At 54.0% G+C, this 24312-nt stretch overlaps 1 protein-coding gene across 1 annotated transcript in view; it reads right to left on the reverse strand.

The window, feature by feature from the left end:
• Positions 1 to 657: 657 nt before the first annotated feature.
• Positions 658 to 24312, reverse strand: part of STIL (STIL centriolar assembly protein) — a 32925-nt gene continuing 9270 nt past the window's right edge. Inside the window, exons 3-18 of the mRNA XM_038760166.1 lie at positions 21093 to 21180; positions 20226 to 20336; positions 19078 to 19193; positions 18770 to 18957; positions 17036 to 17283; positions 15410 to 15493; positions 14901 to 14987; positions 13522 to 13669; positions 11843 to 11952; positions 11100 to 11214; positions 9305 to 10312; positions 7456 to 7600; positions 6510 to 6708; positions 5257 to 5470; positions 2430 to 2680; positions 658 to 1866 (exon numbers count right to left, since the gene is read on the reverse strand). Of these exons, the coding sequence (XP_038616094.1) occupies positions 1131 to 1866; positions 2430 to 2680; positions 5257 to 5470; positions 6510 to 6708; positions 7456 to 7600; positions 9305 to 10312; positions 11100 to 11214; positions 11843 to 11952; positions 13522 to 13669; positions 14901 to 14987; positions 15410 to 15493; positions 17036 to 17283; positions 18770 to 18957; positions 19078 to 19193; positions 20226 to 20336; positions 21093 to 21103 (3771 nt within the window). The 5' untranslated portion in view covers positions 21104 to 21180 and the 3' untranslated portion in view covers positions 658 to 1130. The remainder of the gene's footprint in view (positions 1867 to 2429; positions 2681 to 5256; positions 5471 to 6509; positions 6709 to 7455; positions 7601 to 9304; positions 10313 to 11099; positions 11215 to 11842; positions 11953 to 13521; positions 13670 to 14900; positions 14988 to 15409; positions 15494 to 17035; positions 17284 to 18769; positions 18958 to 19077; positions 19194 to 20225; positions 20337 to 21092; positions 21181 to 24312) is intronic.

Below are 24312 nucleotides of genomic sequence, written 5' to 3' on the forward strand. Positions count from 1 at the left end.
TTGAAGGCCAGCACCTTCCAGCCCACGGTCCCAGAACAGGGTAGATGAGCCCGATCGGCCCTCTCCCTGCCCGGAGTCCGTGCAAGAAGGGATTGCCGAACCCGGGGATGGAGTTCCACGCGGCTGCAGGGGGTCCGTGCCCGGGGGCTGGAGGATGCCTCCCGGGAACGGAGCAGTTCCCTCCCCAGTGCCACCGGTGAGCGGGCAGGAGCCCTTTCGGGGGGAGATGCTAAATGAGTCATCATTTGGAGAAGGGGCAGGATGGGAGAGGGGTTTGGGTTGGCGGGGCATTCCCAGCAAGCCCTGAATCATCACCACTGAAGGGACGGGGGATGGGTCCAGGCTGGTCCAACACATAACCGCCTGGAGCTCTGGCCAGGAGAGTCTGACTGCTTAACCCCTTTGCCAACTCCCTCCTTCACCAACCTCGCTGCCATGCTGGAAAGATAGGAGCCTGCCCTGGGTACATGGAGCATGCAGGGCTGGCCCACGGCCAGGAGAACATCCATTTGACGTCTGTCCATCCCATCCGGTTATGCTTAGCTCAGCGAGCCGGACTCCTGCTCCAAAAACAGCTCAGCATCCTGCCACATCAGCAAGCGAATGGGTCCATCTGAATACTTTTTATTCAAGCTTTACCAAAAAAAAAAACCCTAAAACAAAACAAAAAAACCACCTGCAAGACCACCAGCCACTCAGTTTCACGCAATAATTTAATAGTTCTGACACAGCTAGGCTGCCGTCTGGCTAAGCGCTCATAAAAAAGAAGCATTTGTAATACTAGGATCCCAGAGTTTGTGAGTTAATTAACCGAATATACTAATTTGAAAACCACTCAAAGCAATCCAACTTAGTAAGAGCGTCCAGCGCGGACGCTGCTGATGGCCACTTTCCAGAATGTTCTGGCTGGAGCCGGGGAATAGTGGGGACCTGCTCCGAATCGGGGGGCGTGAGGAGGCCCGGGCTTTCTTGGATCGCGGGGCACTGAGCGGCTGTCTGGACCGTGCGGGTAAAGCCGCTGGGGTTCCCCGGGGTTGCTGCCGTGACGGAGGAGGCAGGCAGGTGTGGTGGGCAGAGGGAAAGGGGGTCTCCAAAACACTCCCGGGGAGGCGTCCCCGGCTGCTCTAGGGTCAGAACAGCTTGGGCAGCTGGCGGAGGCGCCCGATATCCAAGAAGGTGCCCACCGAGTTGATGCTGTCCATGTGCCGGAAGGTTCCAGAAGCTTGCAGTCCATCAGGAAACAGCGCAGGCTCTCTCTGATTTTCCTGGTCGGGGTGCCGAGTGAAGGCCACCTTGCCAGCCAGGAGCCCGGCTCTCGGGACGGGCAGCCAGTCCGTGGCCCCGGGAGGCCCCTTCGGCCGGCCCGCCCCGTTGGTGATGTTCCTGAGGACAGGTGCGTCGGGCTGGGTCAGAGAGCAGGGGTCGGCTCCGGGGGGGTCGGCAGGGCCGCCAAGTTGGGGAGGGGCGGCTCCCGGCATGCCACCAGTGCCCGTCGGGGGCCGGAGTTCCCAGTCACCGCGGTCACTGCAGTCACCGCAGTCTCCCTGAAGGAGGCCGTACCTCTTCATGTACGTCCTGGTCGCGAATGACATGTTGCTGGGAGAGATGGCGCTGAGGCCCAACAGGCTCCAGTCCGTGGGCCTGGGAGCCACGGGGGACCCGGGGGCCGCATCTGGGGGCCCGGGGGCCGCGCGGCCGAAGGAGAGCTGCGCCAGCTGGCTCTCGCTCAGGTACTTGAGGGCGATGGCGTTGGCCTCCATGCTGAGGTCCGCGCCGCTGGGGTGGAGCCCGCTCACGCCCACGTTGGAGAAAGACACGTAGTTCAAGCCGGAGAGAACCGCTGCCGGGCTGATGCAGGCCAGGACGCTGAAAGACACCGTGGAAGACTGGTCAGTGGGCTCTGGGGGCTTGGGGGGGACAGGAGGCACGGCTGCGGCCTTCTGTCGCGGCACGTCAGGGGCACGGCCATTCGTGGCGGGCTACCCGTGACTACTTCCTCCTGTCTGTCGAGTTTCTGTGAGGGGCACTAAGGAACTCGTGCAGCCAGCCCCCACCCCAGTATGGTCCCCCCATTTCCACGGAGGCTTTCTTGCTGGGCCAATTTGATGCCTGTGAATGCTGGGATCAGACTGTGCTCCCAAAGCTCAGGGTGTGCCCTGATCAATAGACACAGCACGAGCCCTCTGGGGGTCCCAGTGACCAGGTTTAGCCAGTTGGGACAGGCAGAGGGCATGGAGAAACGAGGGTGGGCACCACATATAACCCAAGGAGACAAAACCACCGATGCAATGGAAAAAAGGGCTTGAAGACAGTCTTGACTACTCCCCGCCTTGGGTGGAGTGGCACTACCGGATCCCAGGAGGGGCTTATAGATAGCCCTATCTGCCCCGCACTTGGGGGATGTGGTGAGCTTGCCTCCTGTCACCCACCTGGCATGCTCCACTCTGGCCTCGCCTTGTCTCACGTGGCTGGGTGAATCCAGGGTCACCCCGAGGCTCTTCAATTGCTTGAGGGTGGCGCTTAGGACACCATCTTGATCTTTCTCGCTGGGGTCACCTGATCTTTGCTTGGTGCTGCCCCGGGTTCCAGAGGGAGCATCATCTTGGCACACTGACTCTGCTTCTGGGCATGGGCGGGTGGTCTCCTCAGATGAGGCGTTCAGGAGATGTTTCACTTGACCCTACCGGAGAGAGCCCGGAACGACTGAAGGGGCCTAGAAATCCCACTCGCATTTGCCCCAGGGCGCATGAGTCAGTAGAGCAGAAGCTCTGGGGGTGTCGGGAATCGGGTTGGGAATGCCGTGGGACTTCCCAACCGCCAAGACCAGTAACCGGCACTAGGTGACCACTGCCACTACTGCCAAAGTGACAAACCCAATGCCACCGGAATGGGTAGACTTGGTGCCCGCTCATGGGGTGGTATAGATCTACCCCAGCTCAGGCTGAGTGACCAACTAGAATTTGGCCAAATCTTAATTTCCAAGTGGAAACACCAAATTCCCTGTTGAGTGGCACTTAAAGAGCTTAGGAAGTTTCTGGGAAAAGCAAGAAAGCATTCAAGTAAGACAATGTCTCAGGCTTTCCCTGGCAGCCATGGATTTGAATGTCCAAGGGACTTGTGGAAGGCTGGACCCTCCTTCCCTCCCAGACTCTGGACACATCAATCAACAAGAGGCGGAGTCAGGATAAGAACCCAGATGCTCCTGATTTCCACGTCTGTGCTCTTTCCACTAGGCCACGCTGCTTCTTGGGCCCTGGCAGAGCTCTGGGGTCATTCAGCTTGAGGGATTGGCATTGTTGCCCCAGATTGGTGGGGAGCCCAATCCCCTGCCTCTGAGGACCACTTTCGGTCTGTAAACCATTTCAATGGCTGCCTCCCCCACTCAACTCGGGGGAGGACTGGGATCCTATTTACTATACTCCCCTAAGTGCTCATTACAGTGCTCTGCACACAGCAGAGTGGAAGATCTTTGAGGGCAGGGATTGTGTCTATTAACTACTGTACTTTCCCAAGTGCTTAGCTCAGGGCTCTGCACGTTTAAGTGCTCAATTAAATACGACAGATTGATTCTAGTCCCTGCTCTGGGACCTTGGGCTAAGGCACCTTAGGTCTTGGTCTCCTCTTCTCTAAATGGGGATGAGCCCACTGTTGGGTAGGGACCGTCTCTATATGTTGCCAACTTGGACTTCCCAAGTGCTTAGTACAGTGCTCTGCACACAGTAAGCCCTCAATAAATACGATTGAATAAGACCCCTGCTCTTCCTCCCTCAGACTGGAAGTCCTGAGGGGTACAAAGTCTGTGTAAGGTCAGAGTCAGCACTTGTAAATAGCATAAGTCACTCATTTATTTTACAGTCTAGCTGGGGAAGACAGACGTTACAATGAATTACAGTGAGTTGGAAAAGCAGCACGGCCTAGTGGAAAAAGCACAGACGTGGAAATCAGAAGCATCTGGGTTCTTATCCTGGCTCCGCCCCTTGTCTGCTGTGTGACCTGGGGCAAGCCACTTCACTTCTCTGTGCTTCAGTGACCTCACCTGTGAAATGGGGATTAAGACTCTGAGCCCCATGTGGGACAGGGACTGTGTCCAACCGATTACCTTGTATTTACCCCAGTGTTTAGTACATTCATTCAATCAATCGTATTTATTGAGCGCTTACTGTGTGCAGAGCACTCTACAAAGCGCTTGGGAAGTACAAGTTGGCAACATATAGGGACGGTCCCTACCCAACAGCAGGCCCTCAGTCTAGAAGTGGGAGACAGACAACTAAACAAGACACATTAACAAAATAAAAAATAGAATAAATATGTACAAATAAAATAAGAGTAATAAATCCGTACAAACATATATACAGGTGCTGTGGGGAGGGGAAGGAGGTAAGGAGGGGGGATGGGGAGGTGGAGTACAGTGCCTGGCACCTAGTAAGTGCTTCACAAACACCAATCAATCAATCAATCATATTTATTGAGCGCTTACTATGTGCAGAGCACTGTACTAAGCGCTTGGGAAGTGCAAATTGGCAACATATAGAGACAGTCCCTACCCAACATTGGGCTCACAGTCTAAAAGGGGGAGACAGAGAAAAAAAAAAAAAAACCAAACATACTAACAAAATAAAATAAATAGAATAGATATGTACAAGTAAAATAAATAGAGTAATAAATATGTACAAACATATATACATATATACAGGCGCTGTGGGGAAGGGAAGGAGGTAAGATGGGGGGATCGAGAGGGGGACGAGGGGGAGAGGAAGGAGGGGGCTCAGTCTGGGAAGGCCTCCTGGAGGAGGTGAGCTCTCAGCAGGGCCTTAACACCAATAAAAGCAAAATAAAAAACTGGAGGTAGGGGAATGCAACAGAACATAAGGATACAAACATTAGTGCTGTGTGTGTGTGTTTGTGTGTTTGCATGCGAATGTGTGTGTCAGGTAGCCTAGGAGAGGTGAAGTGGCCATCAGGGGAATGTGATATGGAGCCCTTTGGGAAGCCTGAAGGAGTCAGTACGACCAGCGACCTCAGATTAAAACTGTGAGCCCCACGTGGGACATGGACTGTGTCCAACCTGATTACCCTGTAACTGCTGAGCCCACTGTTGGGTAGGGACCGTCTCTATATGTTGCCAACTTGTACTTCCCAAGCGCTTAGTACAGTGCTCTGCACACAGTAAGCGCTCAATAAATACGATTGATGATGGCACATAGTAAGCACTTCACAAATAACACCCGTGCAACCCCCCAGTCCCACAGTGCTTACCAGTAAATCCTGGTAGAGTTGCCGGCTCTCCGAGGGGGTGCTGGGCCGGCCCCCTGTGGCCTCCTGGGCCGGCTGGACTTGGTCTCTGCTGGCCGGCACCGAGGGTTTTTTTGGGCCCTCCGCTGGTCCTGCCTGTAGGCAGACGCTCACGCTTTCTCCGGATGGCAAAGCGGGGAGGACCACGGGTCCGGGATCTTCCCCCATGGAGGAGCAGCTGTGGGGTGGGGTGGGGGAAGACACACACACATAGACATCCTGAAACACGGTCACCTGAAACAGCTCAGACCTCTGCCTTGCTCAAGTGACCAGGCCCGCTTTTGCTCGGTGACCCCGAATAAGTGCTCTTCCCTGAGAATGGGAAAGAAACAAAAGTCCTGGGAGACTAACGGCCTGATTCATTTGGTCAACGTACTTCTATAAAGCCTAGTCATTCTAAATGACAGTTCCACTGTGCCCTAATTCTGGCCTCTCTCGGCTCCTCTGGAATTCTCTCTTGGTCCAACTAGGGGCTGGGGAAAAGCAAGCCTTGGAAACTTGGAAAACTCTGGAAGTTCTCGTTCACCTGTGTTCTCTTTCTTCTCTTACACACACACACTCTCTCTCTCTCTCTGACTCTCTCTTCCTTCAAGAGACACATTCCATTTTTTCTTCACTCTGGAAAGGTTTCCATGTTGTGCAGGCAGCCAATTCCTTCTCCTCCCTGGCCCCCAGTTGAGGTTGCCCCAGGAGGATGACCGGGCCCGATTCCAGCCCTTCCTGGGCCCCGGGTGTCACTGCCTCCGGGAGGACCGAATCTGCTGGGGTGCCGGGACTGGCTCTGGGACTGTGGGAGACGACCAGCATCCCTATTGGAAGCCTGGCCCCGGGTCTCCTTGATCCTCAAGGTTGCATCCCAGGAAGCCAAGGACGGGGCCCGACTGTGCACCCTCCCTTCCCCAGAGACCCAGGGCATCGCTCGGCCTGAAATGCATCCCTGGGGCCAGGAAACAGAGCCAGCACCAGCTGAGGCCTGGGCATCCTGCCCAGCCCGTTCTGGTCCTCTGCATCCTGAGAGGAGAGGAGGATGCGAGTCTGGAGGGGCAGGAGTTGCTCTAGGAATGTGTGGGTGTGTCGGGGAGAGGGATGGAAACTCACTATTCCCACCGAGTGGATCCTGGCCACCGGATATCTGGGATCACTGGGTGGGCCGGGTTTGCCCTAGCTCCTGCCGCAGAGGCTCCCCACCCTCCCCCAGGGAGCAGTTGGGCTCTCACCCGACAGCTCCAGGTGCGGGCGTGGTCTCCTCGCTGCTGACCCCGTTGCTCCCTCCGGGATCGGGGTCGTGGCTGGCTCGGGCGCTGTCGGCGTCAAGGGCACCGCTGCAGTCTTGGCTTCGGACCGAGGCGTCCTGCTGGTCCCCTGGGGGGGCTGCCTCCGGACCACCGCACGGTGCTTGCCACAGCAGGCTGGTGCCTGGGACGCAAAGCCGGGGCAACTGGTTCAGGGGCAGGGGTCCGAGAGTGATTCTGGAGGGAAACCTGCTCAGGCAGTAGTCTAAGGCCAGGCACCAGTAAACTTCCCTGGTTTGCCAAGGGACTTGGGGGTACGCCAAGTGAAGTGACTTGCCTGAGATCACACAGCAGACATGTGGGATTAGAACCCAGACCCTCTGACTCTCAGGCCCATTCTCTATCCAATAAACCATGCCAACCTTCCAACCTGCCCCCACTTTCAAACTGGAAGCCCTGGGCCTTTGAAGAATTGAGCTTTATCATTCATCAGCAAATATCCTACCATTTTTTTGTGGATGCCATGGCAACTTGCTTCCAAGAGCAAAGGCCAAGCTTTGCTGGACCAGGCGAACGCTGCATACGTTACTTAACACAGTGTTTTTAAGGGAAAAGTGGGAGGCTAATGATACATTTAGAAAAATAATTCCTCTCGACTGAAGCTCACGGGAACGGGGAATGTGTCTATTGTTACACTGTACTCTCCCAAGTGCTTAGTACGGTGTTTTGCACACAGTAAGCGCCCGATAAATATGGCCAAATGAATGAATGAAAAGTTGGACCTCCAAATGTTTTGCCAAATGGCCCCCAACTCTCGCTGGTCTCGGCTCGCAACTGGATGGAGGGGAGGTGGCGTGAGATGGGATGAGGCCTGGATCCCCACCACCCCACCCTCCTGCCAACCATCATAACCCCAACAGCGGGAAGTCACCTGTGCTCACGGCGACGCTCACGGTCTCTCTGCCGGGCAGCTCCAGAGACGCCCGGGTGGCGATGGGCGCCGAGGTGGCCTCCAGCTGGTCATCAGCCACGGGTGGACCTGCCAGGAGGGACTGGGCGGCCAGCAAGCGTTCAATCTGTTGGTTGGAACGCGTACTCGTCACTTACGCCGGGGCCGAAACAAAATGGGGTGGCGGGAGCAGGGGAGTGTGAGGTTGCAAGCTCCAGGGTGGGTACATTTATTTAAGCAGAGAAGCAGCAGGGCTCAGTGGAAAGAGCCCGGGGCTTTGGAGTCAGAGATCATTGGTTCAAATTCCGGCTCCGCCAATTGTCAGCTGTGTGACTTTGGGCAAGTCACTTAACTTCTCTGTGCCTCAGTTACCTCATCTGTAAAATGGGGATGAAGATTGTGAGCCCCCTGTGGGACGACCTGATCACCTTGTAACCTCCCCAGCGCTTAGAACAGTGCTTTGCACATAATAAGTGCTTAATGCCATCATTATCATTATTATGATTATTATTATTATTGAGCTCGCTGCAAGCAGGGATTGTGTCTACCAATTCTCTTGCAATGCACTCTCCCGAACGCTTAGTACAGTGTCCTGGACGCAGTAAGCGCTCAATAAATACTACTGATTCACTGATTGCTTGCAAGCATCCTGTGGCTGCAGATGCGATTGGGCAAGAAGAGTGCGGGGCCTGCAATCAATGCGATTGGCACAGATGTCCTCTGGTGACCAAAGCCGGAACCTTCTGCTCCCTGGATTGGGGGGGATCTGGTTGCCAACAACTTCTGGCGTCGGCCACCACCACTCGCAGGGTAAGGCCTGAAATGGACCTTTGGATCAGCCATCGCCTCACACACCGGCTGCTGACATCAGCCGGGGACCCGCCTGCCTCCCCCAAATCCGGCGGAGGACTTAGAATTCCGAAAGAGCTCTGCCCTTTGCCACAACTGGAAGCCGGGAGATGTGGATTCAAATCCCAGCCCTGCCCCCTGGCCTGCTGTTGGGACCTGGGGCCGGTTTCCAGACCTTTCTGGGGCTCGGTTTCCTCATCTGCAAGACGGGGACGGGACAGATGACGTGCCCCATGTGGGACAGGGACTGTGTCTGATCTGGTTACCCTGTGGTTCCTTATTGCTTAGCACAGTTGTCATTACCACTATTTTCTCAGGAAGATGGGTGGCCCAGGGAAAGGGCCAGACAGTTTTGTAGCAGGCAAGCAGGCAGACACTCTAGAGGCCTAAGGCCACTGGTAGCAGAAGCCAGGCTCGGGGCCTGGTTGGTCCCAGTGGTCGCACCAGCGGGGGCTCTCGGCCAGGATGCACATACGAGTTTCAGCCCCAATTGACCCACCCCAGCAGGACATGTTCCCCCTGAGGAAAAACTTCAGACTGGGGGCAGCTCAGTTTAGGGGCTCCAAAAACTCACCCTGCCCCAGGGCGGCTCACTGGCCCACCCATCATCATCCTCCATCGAGGCACTAATTAAGCACTTACTCTGGGCCAAGCACTGGAGTAGACACAGACAATGGGATTGGACACAGTCCCTGTACTACATGGGGTTCACAGTCTAAGAGGAAAGAAGAGCAGGGTATCTTACCCCATTCGACAGGTGAGGAAACTGAGGTTTAAGGTCTCAAGGAGGAGAGCAGCAGGTACCGGACTAGAACCCGGGTCTCCTGACTTCAAACTCTGTAACTCTGTTACTTACTTTAAAAATACTAATAACAATAATAATAGTAATAGTTTTTAAAATGGATAAAACCCTCTGCCTAGTTTGAGTAAGACCTAGACAACCCCATCAGGGCACAAGCCAGAGGTGACCTCGGGAACCAACCTGGGCCTGGAGCAGTTTCAGTTGCCGGTCCTGTTCCGTGAGCATCCGGTAGGCCTCCGGAGACAGCCCCATCATCCCGTCGGCCGATGCTTTCCGGGATGAGGGGGTGCAGGTGGCACAGGGTGGCGGGAAAGAGAAGGCCCCAGCGGGAGAGCTTGACCCCTCGCCCCAATGCGGGCCTCGGCTGGGCGGGCTCCTTGGGTCACACGCTAGAGGAAGCGGGCAGCCGGTTCCAGGCTGGGGCGGCAAACGCGCATTCTCCACTGGGCCCTCTGACCAGACCTCTGCGGGAGCCTCGGACCAAACCTCAGGGAGGGCCTCCGACCAGACCCCCGGGGCCTGCCAGTCACCTGCGCTGCCCGCTCCCCGCCACACGCCTGGGTGGCCCGCTGCAGGCCCGTGGCACCGACAACATCTGCAGACGTCCAAGAGGTGGCCAGAGGGTGAGGGAGGGCCCACGATCGGCCAGCCTGGAGATGGAGGCAAGGGCCCGGGGCCACGGGGCAGGGGCCGTTGGCCAGTAGAAAACGGTCTCGGGCATGATGTGCGATGTCCTCCTCTGTGCCTGACCAGGTCTTGATGGGGCCGACTCCCTGCTTCTACCGGCGGCCCCCCGGGGGGCAATCCGGCCGGGTTGGTAGGAGGCCGGGGGATGGAGGTCAGAGGCGAGGACGGTGCTCCAGGGATCTGCCGGCCCCGAGGATCCCCCCTCTTCCACGTCGGAGGCCGTGCGGGTGGCTGCTTTGCTCGGGGGGTGGGCGGAGGGGGCGACCCCGGGACCGCCTGGTTGGTCGGCCCCCGCCAAGGGCCCCCGGGCCCGGGACCCCAGCTCGGCCTCTCCTCAGAGAACTTGCGGCACTGTGGGCCCGAGAAGCCGGGGGGAGGCAGCGAGGAGGGAGGGCTTGGAGGATTTGCCCCGACCAGATGATTAGGTGCAGGAGCTGAGTCCAAGAAACTGCCGTCCAAGACGAGGGACAGCTCAGGAACAGAAGGGCAGATTTTGGAACTCTGCAAAGGAAAATTCCCATGGGAAATTAGAATCCAACATAAGAGTCAGAAGCAGCCCAGCTCAACAGTGACCAGAGAGGCAGATTTTTTTTATTTTAATGGTACTTGTACTTGTTGAGCGCTTACTATATGCCAAGAACTGTTCTAAGCATTGGGGTAGATAGAACTTAATCAGGTTGGACGCAGTCCCTGTCCCACATGCAGCTCACAGTCTTAATTCCCATTTTACAGATGGGGTAACTGAGGCCCAGAGAAGTGAAGTGACTTGCCCAAGGTCACACAGCAGACACATGGCAGAGCTAGGATTAGAACGCAAGTCCTTCTGAGTCCCAGCCCCATACTCTATCCACTAAGCCACTCTGCTTCTCAGATTCTTTTTCTGTCTTGGAAAACCAAGGGACTTGCAACAGTATCCCTATATTGCGCTTAGTACAGTGCTCTGCACACAGTAAGCACTCAATAAATATGACTGAATGAATGAATTGCACCCCGAGAACAACTCTGACTCCAAAGGATCTGTTATTCAGTGGCGCACCTAGAAGGAGGCAGGTTGGCCTAGAGGAAAGAGCAAGCAGGAGGGAGTCAGGAGATCAAGGTTCCAGCCCTGGCTCTTCCACCGACCTGCTGTGTGACAAGTCACGTTACCCTGCCTCTCTGGGCCTCAGTTTCCCCAGCTGTGAAATGAGGATAAGCTCCCTGCTCTCCCTTCTGGGGATCCCCGCGGTGGGATGGGGGGACTCCGGCCAGCAGAAGCCAAAACCCGCTTTCGGAGTTCCCGTCAGCTTACCTGCTGACCCACGGGGTGAGGACTGGGCATCGGCCTGGGGGAGAGGTCCTCGTCCTCCATGCCGGAGTCCTGGTCGCTCATGGAGAGGGGGCCGGGAGAGGCCTTCTGAGAAGAGCTGGTTGTGTGGAGAGAGAGGAAGACAAACAGAGAAAAAGACAGAGTGACTGTGGAGGGAACTCCCAGCCTCACGAGGAGGCGGAGAGGACGAGACCACACCCACACATGCTCAGAGTACACACGCACACAGCCGCATACGTACGCAGCACACACATGCACCACAGACACGCATGAAACCCATGTGACCACAGCACACTTCTGCTTCAAGTGCCCAAGGTGCCTTCCATCCTTGGATATCTGGCAAAGGCTTCTGGTTCATGCCAGAAAACCTGTGAGGAAAGGGCTCCATTTGACCAAGAATGGCTTGCTTGGGAAGATTACGGATTCCCTTCCAAAGAGCGCAAATTCAAGCTGGAAATCCACCTCGTGGGCTTCTTCTTGTCGACTCCAAGCGTGAGGGGGAGAGGGAATCAGACCCCGTTGGGACACCCCCTTCCCGCCAAGGAGCTAATCTGCACCCCCGATTCGGTGAGTCCGCTGAGAATCCCACCAGCCAGAGTCATTGGGTGCCCAGCTCTGGGGCACCAACTCGGCTGAGGGGCCCAAAGCAGCACAAGGCGAGGCTTGTGGCGACCAGTTCGGTTTTCGCACCAAACACCCACACCTGCAGCTAATCTCGTACTTACCTCACGGCCAAAATGCTCTCAGAAACTCGGCGGAAGAGCTCTCCCTCAGCGTCTTGGCCTCCCTTGCTCAGCTCGAAGGGGATGGGGTGTCGGTCGGAAGGCTCGACGTCCTGAAACAGAGGCCGGGTGGGGAGGAACCTGGTGGGCCCGGGTTTGGAGGCCATGGGCTACAGAACACCATCAGTGTGAGCTCTGCTGGGGACCACTAGACTGTCAGCTCGTTATGGGCAAGGAATGTGCCTGTTTATTGCTATATTGTACTCTCTCAAGCAATTAGTACAGTGATCTGCACACAGTAAGTGCTCAATAAATGACCGAATATAATGATTCCTTAAGCACTTTACATTCATCCTACAGCCCTTATGTCTTTCGATTGTACTTACTGAGCATTTACTGAGTGCAGAGCACTGTACTAAGTGCCTGGGAGAGAACAATACAGCAGAGTTGATAGTCATGTTCCCTGACCACAGTGAGCTTATAGTCTAGACGGATGTCCATATCCTCATACTTGCTCCTTTACCTATCAGTAACTGATTTCAACATCTGTCTCCCCTCCTAGGAGAGGTCTACTAGGACCTATACTTGTCAGCTGTGTGACCTGAATAAGTCACTTGACTTCTCTGTGCCTCAGTGACCTCGTCTGTAAAATGGGGATTAAGACTGTGAGCCCCATGTGGGACAGGGACTGCGTCCAACCTGATTAACCCATATCTAACCCAGAGCTTCGTACAGTGCCTGGAATAAACACTAAAATACTGAGGGAGGTTGAAAAAAAAAAAGACTCCACTAAATTGTTCATTTCCAAGTGTCTAGTATAATGCATGGCCCGCAGAAAGCACTGAAATAGCGTTGACTGAAAAAATGCAATGGCTGGGGAATTGAGCCTGGCCAGCACCAGACCCAGGGTGGTATTTGGAATATTGCCAGGCCTTCAATACTAGGCTCAGGAAGCCAAGACGCTTTTCGTTTATTTATTTCCCTAGCCCTTCTCAGAGCCAAAGAAGTCATGGACTGAACTTGAAGCAAGTGGAGAATCTAGGAAAATGAAAAAAATCAATTTACCCCACGCCTTGAGAGTATCCTCTCTTCCTTTTTTCCATGAATTCTATGCCTAGGCCCCAAAGACAGGCAAACCCACTGAAGGGTAAATATCTCCAGGTCTGCTGGTTTTGAGCCCTCAGGTTGAAAATGGGGTTAGAATGTGGCTACCGACTCTGTTATAGTCTCCCAAGCACTTAATACAGTGCTCTGCACACAGTAAGCACTAAATAAATACCACTGATTGATTGACTGGTTTTGCCCATCTCCCGTTAGGGTGTAAGATCCTTGTGGGCAGGGAACGTGACTCTTGGTTATTCTGAACATGTCCCCGCATCTGGTACGGTACCCTACACCCGGGGGGTGCTCCATAAATGCTACGACTACTTCTACTCCTGACGGTGGGAAGATTCGAATCGGAAGACTCGAACTGATGTGATTGAGGTGGGGGATGAGGTTCAAATCTCCCCCTCTTTGGCCGAGGTGCTTCTGGGTCACCTTGTCGATAGGCAGGGAACGTGTCTACCTGCTGTTGTACTGTATTCTACCAAGTGCGTAGTACAGTTCTCTGCACACAGGAAGCGCTCAATAAATACCACTGACTGATTGGGGCGCCCGTTAATGCAGGAGAGCCGGCTTACTTGGAAAAGATGAAAGGTCTCGTTGCTGGTTAGGAGTTGGAATTTGGGGCCCGAGTGGCCCTTCTGGGGAACGCATTCGTAAAACTCGGGCTCCGGGTGGGTCAGGGAGTAGAGAACGATGACGAAGCTTCCGGACTCCGAAAGAACCCTGGGTGTGGGGGGAAGAGGGGAGGAGAAAGGTCACCATTTGAGTGGATGCGGTCAAAGCTCGGTCGTCCGGGGTGGCTGCCCTCCCCCATCCCCACATCAGCCGCTACCACCCAACAGGCCTGAGAGTGGGTGGGCTCGGCCCCTGACAGCAAAAGCACAGACATCCTCCCAGTTGGGTTTGTGGCTCGGACTTTTTAAAGTGTGGCTTTGTTTGAGGCCCCGAAAAGTTCCTGTTGCCGGCTGAGCCGGATAGGGATGGGAGAGTCAGCCTGGTTGGGTCACCAGACTGACCCACCATGACGTTTCTTACAGTCACAGGACGGCAGCTATGCGCACCTGGGGAGGTAAACCCTCAAAAGACACTCAGGAACAAGAAGTCACAAAACTTTCTGGGGTTCCTGGGTGGAGCCTCATTCAGTGAGGGGGTTCTGAGCATCTCCAGGCCCCCTGCCGCTGGCCCCAAAGAGCAACCCAATTTGAACAGACAACTGCTCTTCCCGCCACCAAAGCCTTATTGAAGCTGCATCTCCTCCAAGAGGCCTTCCCCAACTAAGCCCTCTTTTCCTTTTCTTCCAACTCCCTCCTGTGTTGCTCTGACTTGCTCTCTTTACTCATCCCCAGTCCTAGCCCCACAACACTTATTGTTCATATCTGTAATTTATCTACTTATAGTCATGTCGGTCTCCCCCTCTAGACTATAAGCTCGTTGTGAGCAGGAAATGTGTTTGTTATACTGTAGTCTCCCAAGGGCTTCGTAGAGCTCTGCACACAGTAAGCACTCAAATATGATTGACTGAACCACCCATCCAGGATGGAAGCAGGTTATCTTTGCAACTCCCCCACAGGACAGCTCTGAGGCACAGAGAAGTAAAGTGATTTTGCCCCAGGTCACACAGCAGACAAGCGGCAGGGCCGGAATTAGAATCCAGGTCCTTCTGTCTCCCAGGCCCGTGCTCTATCCACTAGGCCTTGCTGCTTCTCTAAAAATGAAGTGACTTCACTGAAGTGAAAATAGCTGGGGGTGTGACATCCCCTTTAAAAACAGACCTGCCTCATTCTCATCCTTTTCTGAAAATCCTACTTAAGTGCGATTCGATTATGAACGCTACAGGACTGAATCGGTATCCCTACCACCATCATGACCCACCCTTGCAGACCTACATCATCAACCCTAATCTGTCGGATCCCCCAGTTTCCCTCCAGCCCCGCGGAGGCAGAGATGCACGCACCTCTCTTGAATCGAGGTGCTGAGTGTATAGCGCAGGCAGCAGGCCCACACCTGCGGACTGTAGACGTGAGTGATGCCCGCCAGCCAGCTGGAAGGGACGATGGAAAGTCCAAGGTCAACAAACACATTCTCTAGCTTCCTGATATCCACCATTCAGCAGCCCTCTGGAGACCTCCCCCTCCACCCCAGGCCATCAGTCAACAAATGAACCCAGACACCGATGAAATTTTTCTCTGCAGTGTGGGCCCACAACCCCCAAATGCCCCTTGTCGAGACAAAACTTCAGACACGGCTCCGGCTAAGATTCCTACCCAGAAGGTAGGGCGACTCCTCAGCAGGGGAACTTTCTTCCCTCACACGCTCCTGGGATCGATTATTGGGGTAAATTCTCTTTTATCACCGTAACAAGCCTCACTACTTCTCCGCTCCAAGCCCAAGAACCTGCCCCGGGGACTCTGGAGAAGTCCCTGGTCTGGCAGGGATAGACTCCCACAGTTCCCCCAAACTCACATTCCAACTAATGGCAGGGTGTAAACCTTGGGATCCGACTCCAGGAGCAGCAGCAGTTTACGCGTTTCATCCATCGTAAGGAATCTGAGGCAGAAAATCGAGCCAAGTTTTTCTTGGATGTGAAATGTGCATTCGTGAGGGAGAGAGAGACAGGGTTGGGGGCGTGGGGCGGGGGGGGGGGGGGTACATTCTTTCAATTCCACTTCCTTTCCACTTCCTCTAGCAGGGATGCAAAATCAGGATCCCCAGCAAACTGAATCATTGCTTGGGTCTGAGGCGTGGCTAGGCCTGTCAATTATGTCCACTCATCCAGCAGGGCATCTCAGAGGGGTTGCCCCGGGGGACCCTGAAAGCTCCTTGGAGGAGGAGACCGTGTCTCTGGCCCCTGTGGTATTCTCCCAGGCACCCAGAGCAGCCCTCCGCTCGCAGCAGGTGCCCAATACATAGACTTGATCTCTCCTTCCCTGTCATCCCCCCCTCGCTGTGTTGGTTTCTCCCAAGTTCGCTTAGACGGCCTAGACAATCTCTCTAGACTGTAAGCTTGTTGTGGACAGGGAACATGTCTTCCAACTTTGTCATATTGTACTCTTCCAGAGTGCTAAGTACAGTAATCTGCACCCAGTAAGCCTTCAATAAATACGATCGATTAGTTCTCCCACTCTTCCCCGGCTCGGAATTCCCTCCCTCCCTCCAAATCCGATGGACTCCAGCTCTCCCCACATTCAAAAGCCCCCTGAAAAAGTCCACCTCCTCCACTGAGGGGGCCTAGTGGAAAGAGGATGGGCCTGAGAATCAGAGGACCTAGGTTCTAATCCAGACTGTGTCACTTGTCTGCTGTGTGTTTGGACAAATCACTTCACTTCTCTGTTCCTCTGTTACCTCATCTGTAAAATGGGGATTAAAATTGTGAGCCCCTTGTGGGACAGAGACTGTGTCCAACTGATTATCTTGTAACTAGTACAGTGCCTGGTACATATTAGGGGCTTAACAAATACCGTAAAAAAGAAAGCCTTATTTTCCCAGCACCCCAAGCCGTATCATTCCCTTCAGCCAACACGAGCACTTATGAAGTTACACAAGTCCTCGGCACTTCCGTATATTGGTCTGTTTAACCTTGTAAATATTTTTTTTATAATGGTCACTCTCTAAGCAGAAGCTTCTTATGGGCAGGGATCGTGTACCTTTGCTATTCCGTACTTTCCAAAGGCCCAGTACAGTGCCCCACACTGAATATGCCCTGAAGAAATACAGCTACTACCACCATTCCTATTTTCCTTTTCCTTCTGCATTGTCTGTGCACTTGGATCTGTGACCTTTAGACACTTGATGTTCACCCTACCCCCATGGCACTTATGTACATATCTTTCAATTATATATTATTTATTCCTGCAAATGTCTGTCTCCCCCGCTGGTCTGGAAACTCCTTATGGGCAGAGAATGTGTCTGCTAATTCTGTTGTACTATACTCTCCCAAGCATTTAATACAGTGCTCTGCACACAGTAAGCGCTCAATAGATACCATCGATTGACTGATTTCTTCCTGTGCAACTGCCATTCTGGGTAGAGGAAGATTTTTTTGGTGGGGGGTGAATCTGAGTCTTGTGGGTGTTTCGGGGCCTCACTCACCCACATTTCCAGGTGCCCTGGATCTGAGAGAGGTTCAGGTAGGTTGTCAGGTTGCGAGCCAGGGCCGTGGGGATGATGGGGATGGGCTTCACAGGGGTGCACTCGAACGTGTTGGCCAGAGTGACGGCTGCCCAGTGGAAGTCCAGCTCCAGGCGGTCCAGGGCCTGGCTGCAGCGGAGGTGGGCTCGGAGGGAGAGAAGCTGGCAGGCGTTCAGAGAGTCTTTGCTGCTGAGGTGGCCATGGAGCCCCTGGGGTGGAAGGAGAATTCCCAGCCTGAACCCCACAAGTGAGACACTTGGACCCTGGATATTCCCCCTCTCCCCTATCCCCAGAGCACTTATTTCCATGTCTTTCAATTCTACACTGCAAATTACTGATTCATTCATAGTAATGTCTTTCTCCCCCTCTAGACTGTAAGCTTGTTATGGGCAGGAAGCACGTCTGCTAATTCTGCTGTACTTTACTCTCCCAAGCTCTTCGTACAGTGCTCTGCATATAGCAAATGCTCAATAAATATCAATTGATTGATCGATTAAAGCCCCTCCGATGTTCTGGCCGCAGCCCGGGAGGAGGTCCAGAGGGCCAGTCGGGGGAGGAGGGGGGTCTCGGCCCAGACAGGGACCGAGGATAAATCTCAAGTGGGGTCAGACGTCAGAGCCAGCTGCTGGGTGGCTGACCTTTACCCAGCCACCCATGCTCATGGGGCTAGGACAGGACTGATGCCCCGCTCAGTTCAAGGCAGAACTGCCCATCGTGGGCATGGATAGGGATTGTCTCTATTTGCTACCGAATTGTACTTTCCAAGCGCTTAGTACAGTGCTCTGCACACAGTAAGCACTCAATAAATATGATTAAATGAACAGACTTTGGAGAGGCACCGTGGCCTAGTGGAAAGAGCCTGGGCCTGGGCGTCAGAGGACCTGGGTTCTAAATCCTGGCTTGGGCAAGTCACTTCACTTCCCCGGGCTCCAGTTACCTCATCTGGAAAATGGGGATTAAGACTGTGAGCCCTATGCAGGACAGGGACTGAGTCCAACCTGATTATCTTGTATCTATCTCAGCGCTTAGTACAGTGCCTAGTACACAGTAGGCACTTAACAGATACCACTTAAAAAACCCAACAACAACAAAAGAAAACCATAACAGATAGTGAAACCTTGAGCTATGTTCTTTAGGTCAGTAGGAGTTAGAGGCCGTCGCCGGCCCACGCCCAAATCGGGAAACCAGGGGTGGAACTTCCTGTGGGAATTGGGTGGCATTCCTGCCAGGGAGGAGGGGGCGGAGGGGGAGAGCCTAGGGGAGGCGTGAGGTCAGCCACGGCAGCAGAGAGAGCGTATCATCATCATCATCATCATCAATCGTATTTACTGAGCGCTTACTATGTGCAGAGCACTGTACTAAGCGCTTGGGAAGTACAAATTGGCAACACACAGAGACAGTCCCTACCCAACAGTGGGCTCCCAGTCTAGCTCTGCTACAGAGCCAGGGGGAAGGCGGAGGGGATATTCGAGGGTCCCCGAACCCCTGAGGAACACTGGAAGCTTGTTAAGAGCAGGGAAGGTGTCTGCTAATTCTGTTGCGTCTTACTCTCCCAAGCGCTTAGTACCGTGCTCTGCACATAGTAAGCACTCAATAGATACGATTGATTGACTGATTGGTAACTGTTGTGTCATTGGGAGGAAGCCAGGCCAGAGTGGGAACACCAAATCGCAGCTGCGGGAGGAGCTCACTCACCTTGAAGGCCGTGCTGAAATCGTCCGCGCTGTGAACCACCACCTCTCCCGGGGTAGACCCCCGGCTGCTGACCGAACACGGGACCAAGAAGTCGCCGGGGAGAGGGGCGGAGGGGGCAGGCCCCGGCGAGCCGGGCACTTCTCGACCGGGGTCGAAGCGGTCTACGGTCAGCGTGACGCCTTCTTCATCTGAGGAGACAGAGGAACCGCTGCTGTTATGACTTGGGCAGACCTAATGACCGCCCCCCTCCTGCCACGCCCACCCTGGTCCCATCAAGGTGACCCCGCTTCACGAGAAGGGACCCCAACCTTCATCCACCGTCAGGGTCCCGAGGAGGAAGCAGGGCAGCACCGTCTTGGCACTCTGCCTCGCGTGACGATAAGCGAGACGGACGGCCTTTTCAGTCACCAGCAGCTTGGGATTTCTGGAAAAAAGTCATTCTACATGGCTTCCGGGTTCGCAGGCAGCATTCATGATGGGCTCTTGAAGTTGCCTGTTCAGGCCAAAAGCACCTGGAGGTTTGGGAACCTGTTTTACTATCCTTTTATCCCAGGTTTCGGCCAAGAGCGGACCAACCCCCCCGAAGGGTCCCCATCCACCTGTCCTCGTGCTGTGTGACCTGGGGCAAGTCCGTGGCCCTCTCTGGGCCTCACAGTCTCCTTCTCTCATCTACAGTCTGCCCATTTATATTACCAGGCAGAGAGCCTGCAAGGAGTAGAGGATCTAAAATTCCAAAAGGTGTCCCCAACCCGAACAGGGTCTGAAGAGTTCTACAAATTCGCCAACACCAAGGTAAAGAGACTCAAGGCCCAACAAGATAAAAAAGAAAAAAATCATCTAGGCAGCTGCTTTTAGCTGCAAACAGGGATCTAGGAAAACCTGTCCTGGCGCTTCCTATGCCTTTCTTAACCCCGCTGCAGGCTTTTTTTAAAATGGAATTTCTTCAGCACTTACTATGCCAGGCGCTGTTCTAAGCTTTAATTCTTTAGCTTCAATTCTATTTGTTCTGATGACTTGACACCTGTCTACATGTTTTGCTTTGTTGTCTGTCTCCCCCTTCTAGACTGTGAGCCCGTTGTTGGGTAGGGCCCGTCTCTATATGTTGCCAACTTGTGCTTTCCAAGCGCTTAGTACAGTGCTCTGCACACAGTAAGCGCTCAATACAATTGAATGAATGAATGAATGAATAAGCGCTGGGGTAGATACACGGTGATCAGGTTGGACATAGTCCCTTTCCCATATGGGGCTCAAAGTCTTAAACCCCATTTTACAGGTGAGGCAACTGAGGTGCAGAGGAGTGAAGGGACTTGCCTGAGGTCACACGACAGACAAGCAGCGCAGCCGGGACTAGAATCCAGGTCCTTCGGACTCCCAGGACCGGGTTCCACCCGCTCTTACCCGCTGGGTCCGGCTGCTTCTCAGTTCTCTCCAAGAGTGAGCGGGGAGAGAGGCATACCTGTAGTGGCTGAGGTGCAAGCAAATCCGGTCTCCGGCGGGGGTCGGATCCCACAGCACACATCTGGACCGCGGAAAGCTGAGAGGCCCCGGCCGGTGGGAGGACAGCAGCCTTTCAAAGATAAGGCACGGTGGCTGTCAGCCAGGCTTTCGGCAAACGTTTCGAACCCGGGGCAGAGGTCCTTCGGGGGGGCCCAGGAGACCACGAGTTAAACTCGCTGCTCACGAGTGGCGGGTCGCTCACTCCGAGTTGGATCTCCACGGCCGCCTAGGATCCGGGCACGGTCCAGTTGAGGACTGAGAGTGACGCCCAGCCCGGGATAACCCCGCCTGGGTACGGGGGGCTTGGTGGAAGGGATACTGGAGGTAACCCCACCTAGCAGAAACGGGTGTCGTTGGGGACTGTCCTCGGGCCCCGTGCCAGTGGGCAACTCGCCGCCTTGGCCTCTTGGGCATCCAGCAGCGAAGCCGCCACGGGGCTCTCTCGGCCGCTCCGAGACAGGACTCCGAAGGGGAGGTGGCGGCAGGTGGAAAATAGAGGTCAGAGGTGAAAGCAATACACCCCACTGGTCCTCTCTGAGGCTGGCTTCCTGCTCCTTCCCTCACCGGGCACATCTGCCCCCAACCCCCCAAAAACAGGGAAAGGCGAGTTGCCAGAGGAAGTCAGCCTCCTTCAGGGTCAGCAACCTGCAGTAGCAAGATGGTGGGGGGCGTCCAGGGAGGAGGGGGTCTGCCGGGGATGGTGACGGTTCTGTGCTGCTCCATCTAGAGTTAAGGTAGGCATTCCGGAGCAGGAGGGAAATAGCTCATCTTGCCCGGCCCCTCCGGGCTGAGCATGTTTACACCACGGCACTGGGACAGTTCTTACCGTAGATCCATCTGGTGCTCGACCAGGGAGGAGCCGCCAGGATCCTGGGGCACGTTGCGGGCAACCTTGGTGAACCTGGATGCCGCTACTGGGAGGAAAAAGAAAACAACTGCTCAAAGCCAAGGCAGGAGAAGAAAGAGAAGCCCCCTACTCAGTCAGGGCCAGAGCCCCATCCACGCCCCCCCACCCCCCACCAGGCAGCTCTGGAGAGACTGGGAGCTCTGGGATGCTGCCCTGCTCATCAGATTCACAAGGGACATGAGGACCTCCCCCCTTCCAGCTCTTTGCTTCACCCCCAAACTTGGGGGGCTTGGGGAGGCAGGGGAAAAAATTCCTATTTCTCAGAGACGGTCCTAATGTGTCTGTTTACCCCCACCTAGACCGGATGTGTCCGCTCCATGTGCCCTACCGTTATGCCCAAGGTGACTCCCCACCCCTCCGTGAAAGCTCTGGGCCACCAACCTTCCTGGGACCACTTTGGCGGAGATCAATCCCAGGCCGGCAGCCCTACCCCCATCCAAGTTCTGGCAGCTGGGCAGCAGGTGACTACTTACCTCGGGACGATAACCACCAGTGGCTAGTCAGCCAATGGGAAGCCCCCGGGTCCTGGCCCGGCCTCACTGGGGTGGTCCAGCAGAGCCCCTGGGTGCCCCATTTGGCTAATAAGAGCTCCCGGGAAGGATGGGAGGGCCCACTCTGACTGTTCTACAACTCTAGCAAGATCATGGGGTAGTCCTGGCTCCCGCTATAGCGGTTCTTGACAGGGAATGGCAATAATAATAATAACTGTGATATTTGTTAAGCACTTAATATGTGCAATAAACAGACACATTCCCTGCCCACAACAAGCTTACAGTCTAGAGGGGAGGAGACAGACATTAATGTAAATAGATAAATGACATATATTGACATAAGAGCCTTGGGGCTGGGAGGGGAAAGAGCAAAGATAGAGAGTCAGGGCGACACAGAAGGGAGTGGGAAGAGAGGAAAGGGGGGCTTAGTCAGGGAAGGCTTCTTGGAAGAGATGTGCCTTCAATAAGGCTTTGAAGGGATGGAGAGTGTCACATTTGAGGAGGGCAGGCTGGAGGACTGGAAGCCCCATGTGGGACAGAGACTGCGTCTGATCTGATGAGCTTGTATCCACCCCAGCTCCTGTCACAGTGTTTGGCACAAAGTGAGAGAATTAATCGTTCCCCTCGCCTTTGTTATCATTACAAAGAGCCATAAGATGCCTGAATGCAAGGTAAATGCCAGGGTGCCCTGAGAGAAGCAGCATGGTATAGTGGATAGAGCACAGCCCTGGGAGTCAGAAGGTCATGGGTTCTAATCCACTACTTGTCTGCTGTGTGATCTTGGGCAAATCACTTTACTTCTCTATGCCTCAATTGCCCCATCTGTAAAATGGGGATGAAGACTATAAGTCTCATGTGGGACAGGGACTATGTCCAACCTGATCATCTTGTATCTATCTCAGCGCTTGGAACGGTGCTTGTCACATAGTAAGCATTAACAAATACATTATTATTATTATTTTTATTGTCTTGTATCCAGCCCAGCTCCTGCCACAGTCCTTGGCACACTGGCGGGCTTGGGAGTCAGAAGGTTGTGGGTTCTAATCCCGGCTCCATCACTTGTCTGCTGTGTGACTGTGGATGAGTGTGGGCAAGTAATAATAACAATAATAATGATGGTATTTGTTAAGCGCTTACTATGTGCGAAGCACTGTTCTAAGCGCTGGGAAGGTTACAGGATGATCAGGTTGTCCCATGGGGAGCTCACAGTTTTAATCCCCATTTTACAGATGAGGTAACTGAGGCACAGAGAAGTGAAGTGACTTGCCCAAATTCACACAGCTGACAGTTGGCGGAGCCGGGATTTGAACCCATGACCTCTGACTCCAAAGCCCGGGCTCTTTCCATTGAGCCACACTGCTTCGCAAGCAGTGGACAAGCGGACATAGAGAAGCGGCGTGGTTCAGTGGGAAGAGCCTGGGCTCGGGAGTCAGAGGTTATGGGTTCGAATCCCGGCTCTGCCACATGTCTGCTGTGTGACCTTGGGCAAGTCACTTAACTTCTCTGACCCTCAGTTCCCTCATCTGTAAAATGGAGATTAAGATTGTGAGCCCCACATGGGACATCCTGATCAACTTGTATCCCCCCCAGCGCTTAGAACTGTGTTCTGCACGTAGTAAGTGCTTAACAAATGCCATCATAAAAAGTCCCTTCACTTCTCTGTGCCTCATTTCCCTCATCTGTAAAATGGGGGTGAAGACTGTGAGCCCCACATGGAACAGGGACCGTGTCCAACCCGATTTGCTTGTATCTACCCCAGCGCTTAGTATAGTGCCTAGCACATAGTAAACCCTTAACAAATACAATCATCATCATTATTACTATAAACTTGTAAACACTCCAGCTCCTGGCACAGTGCTTGGCGCTTGGTACAGTGCCCAGCACACAGTAAGTGCTTAACAAATACCATCATCATCATCATCATTATTGTTATTAACTTTTATCCACCCCAGCTCCTGGCATAGTGCTTAGCGCTTAGTGACTGTGACTGTCACATAATAAGCGCTTAACAAATACCATAATTTGGGTATCTGTTACCCAGAAGCAGCATCGCTTAATGGAAAGAGCACAGGCTTGGGAGTCGGAGGTCGTGGGTTCTAATCCTGGCTCCACCACTTGTCAGCCAAGTGACTTTGGGCAAGTCACTTAACTTCTCTGGGCCTCCAGTTCCCTCATCTGTAAAATGAGGATTAAGACTGTGAGCCCCACGTGGGACAATCTGATTACCTTGTATCTATACCGGCACTTAGAACAGTGCTTGGCACATAGTAAGCACTTTAACAAATACCATCATTATTATAATTTATTTATTTGGGCACATAGCGAGCGCTTAACCATTCCCCTCCCCATGATTATATAATATATATTACATTGGCTTAGGGGCAAGAGCACGGGGAGTCAGAGGTCATGTGCTCTAATCCAGGCTCCGCCACTTGTCGGCTGTGTGACTTTGGGCAAGTCACTTAAGTTCTCTGTGCCTCAGTTACCTCATCTGTAAAATGGGGATTAAGACTGTGAGCCCCAAGCGGGACAATGTGATCACCTGGTATCTCCCCCAGCGCTTTGAACAGTGCTTGGCACATAGTAAGCACTTAACAAATGCCATAATCATTATTATTATTATTATTATTACACAAGTGTCAAGGTAG

This window comes from Tachyglossus aculeatus, chromosome 18 (assembly GCF_015852505.1).
Source record: "Tachyglossus aculeatus isolate mTacAcu1 chromosome 18, mTacAcu1.pri, whole genome shotgun sequence".
Lineage (NCBI taxonomy): Eukaryota > Metazoa > Chordata > Mammalia > Monotremata > Tachyglossidae > Tachyglossus > Tachyglossus aculeatus.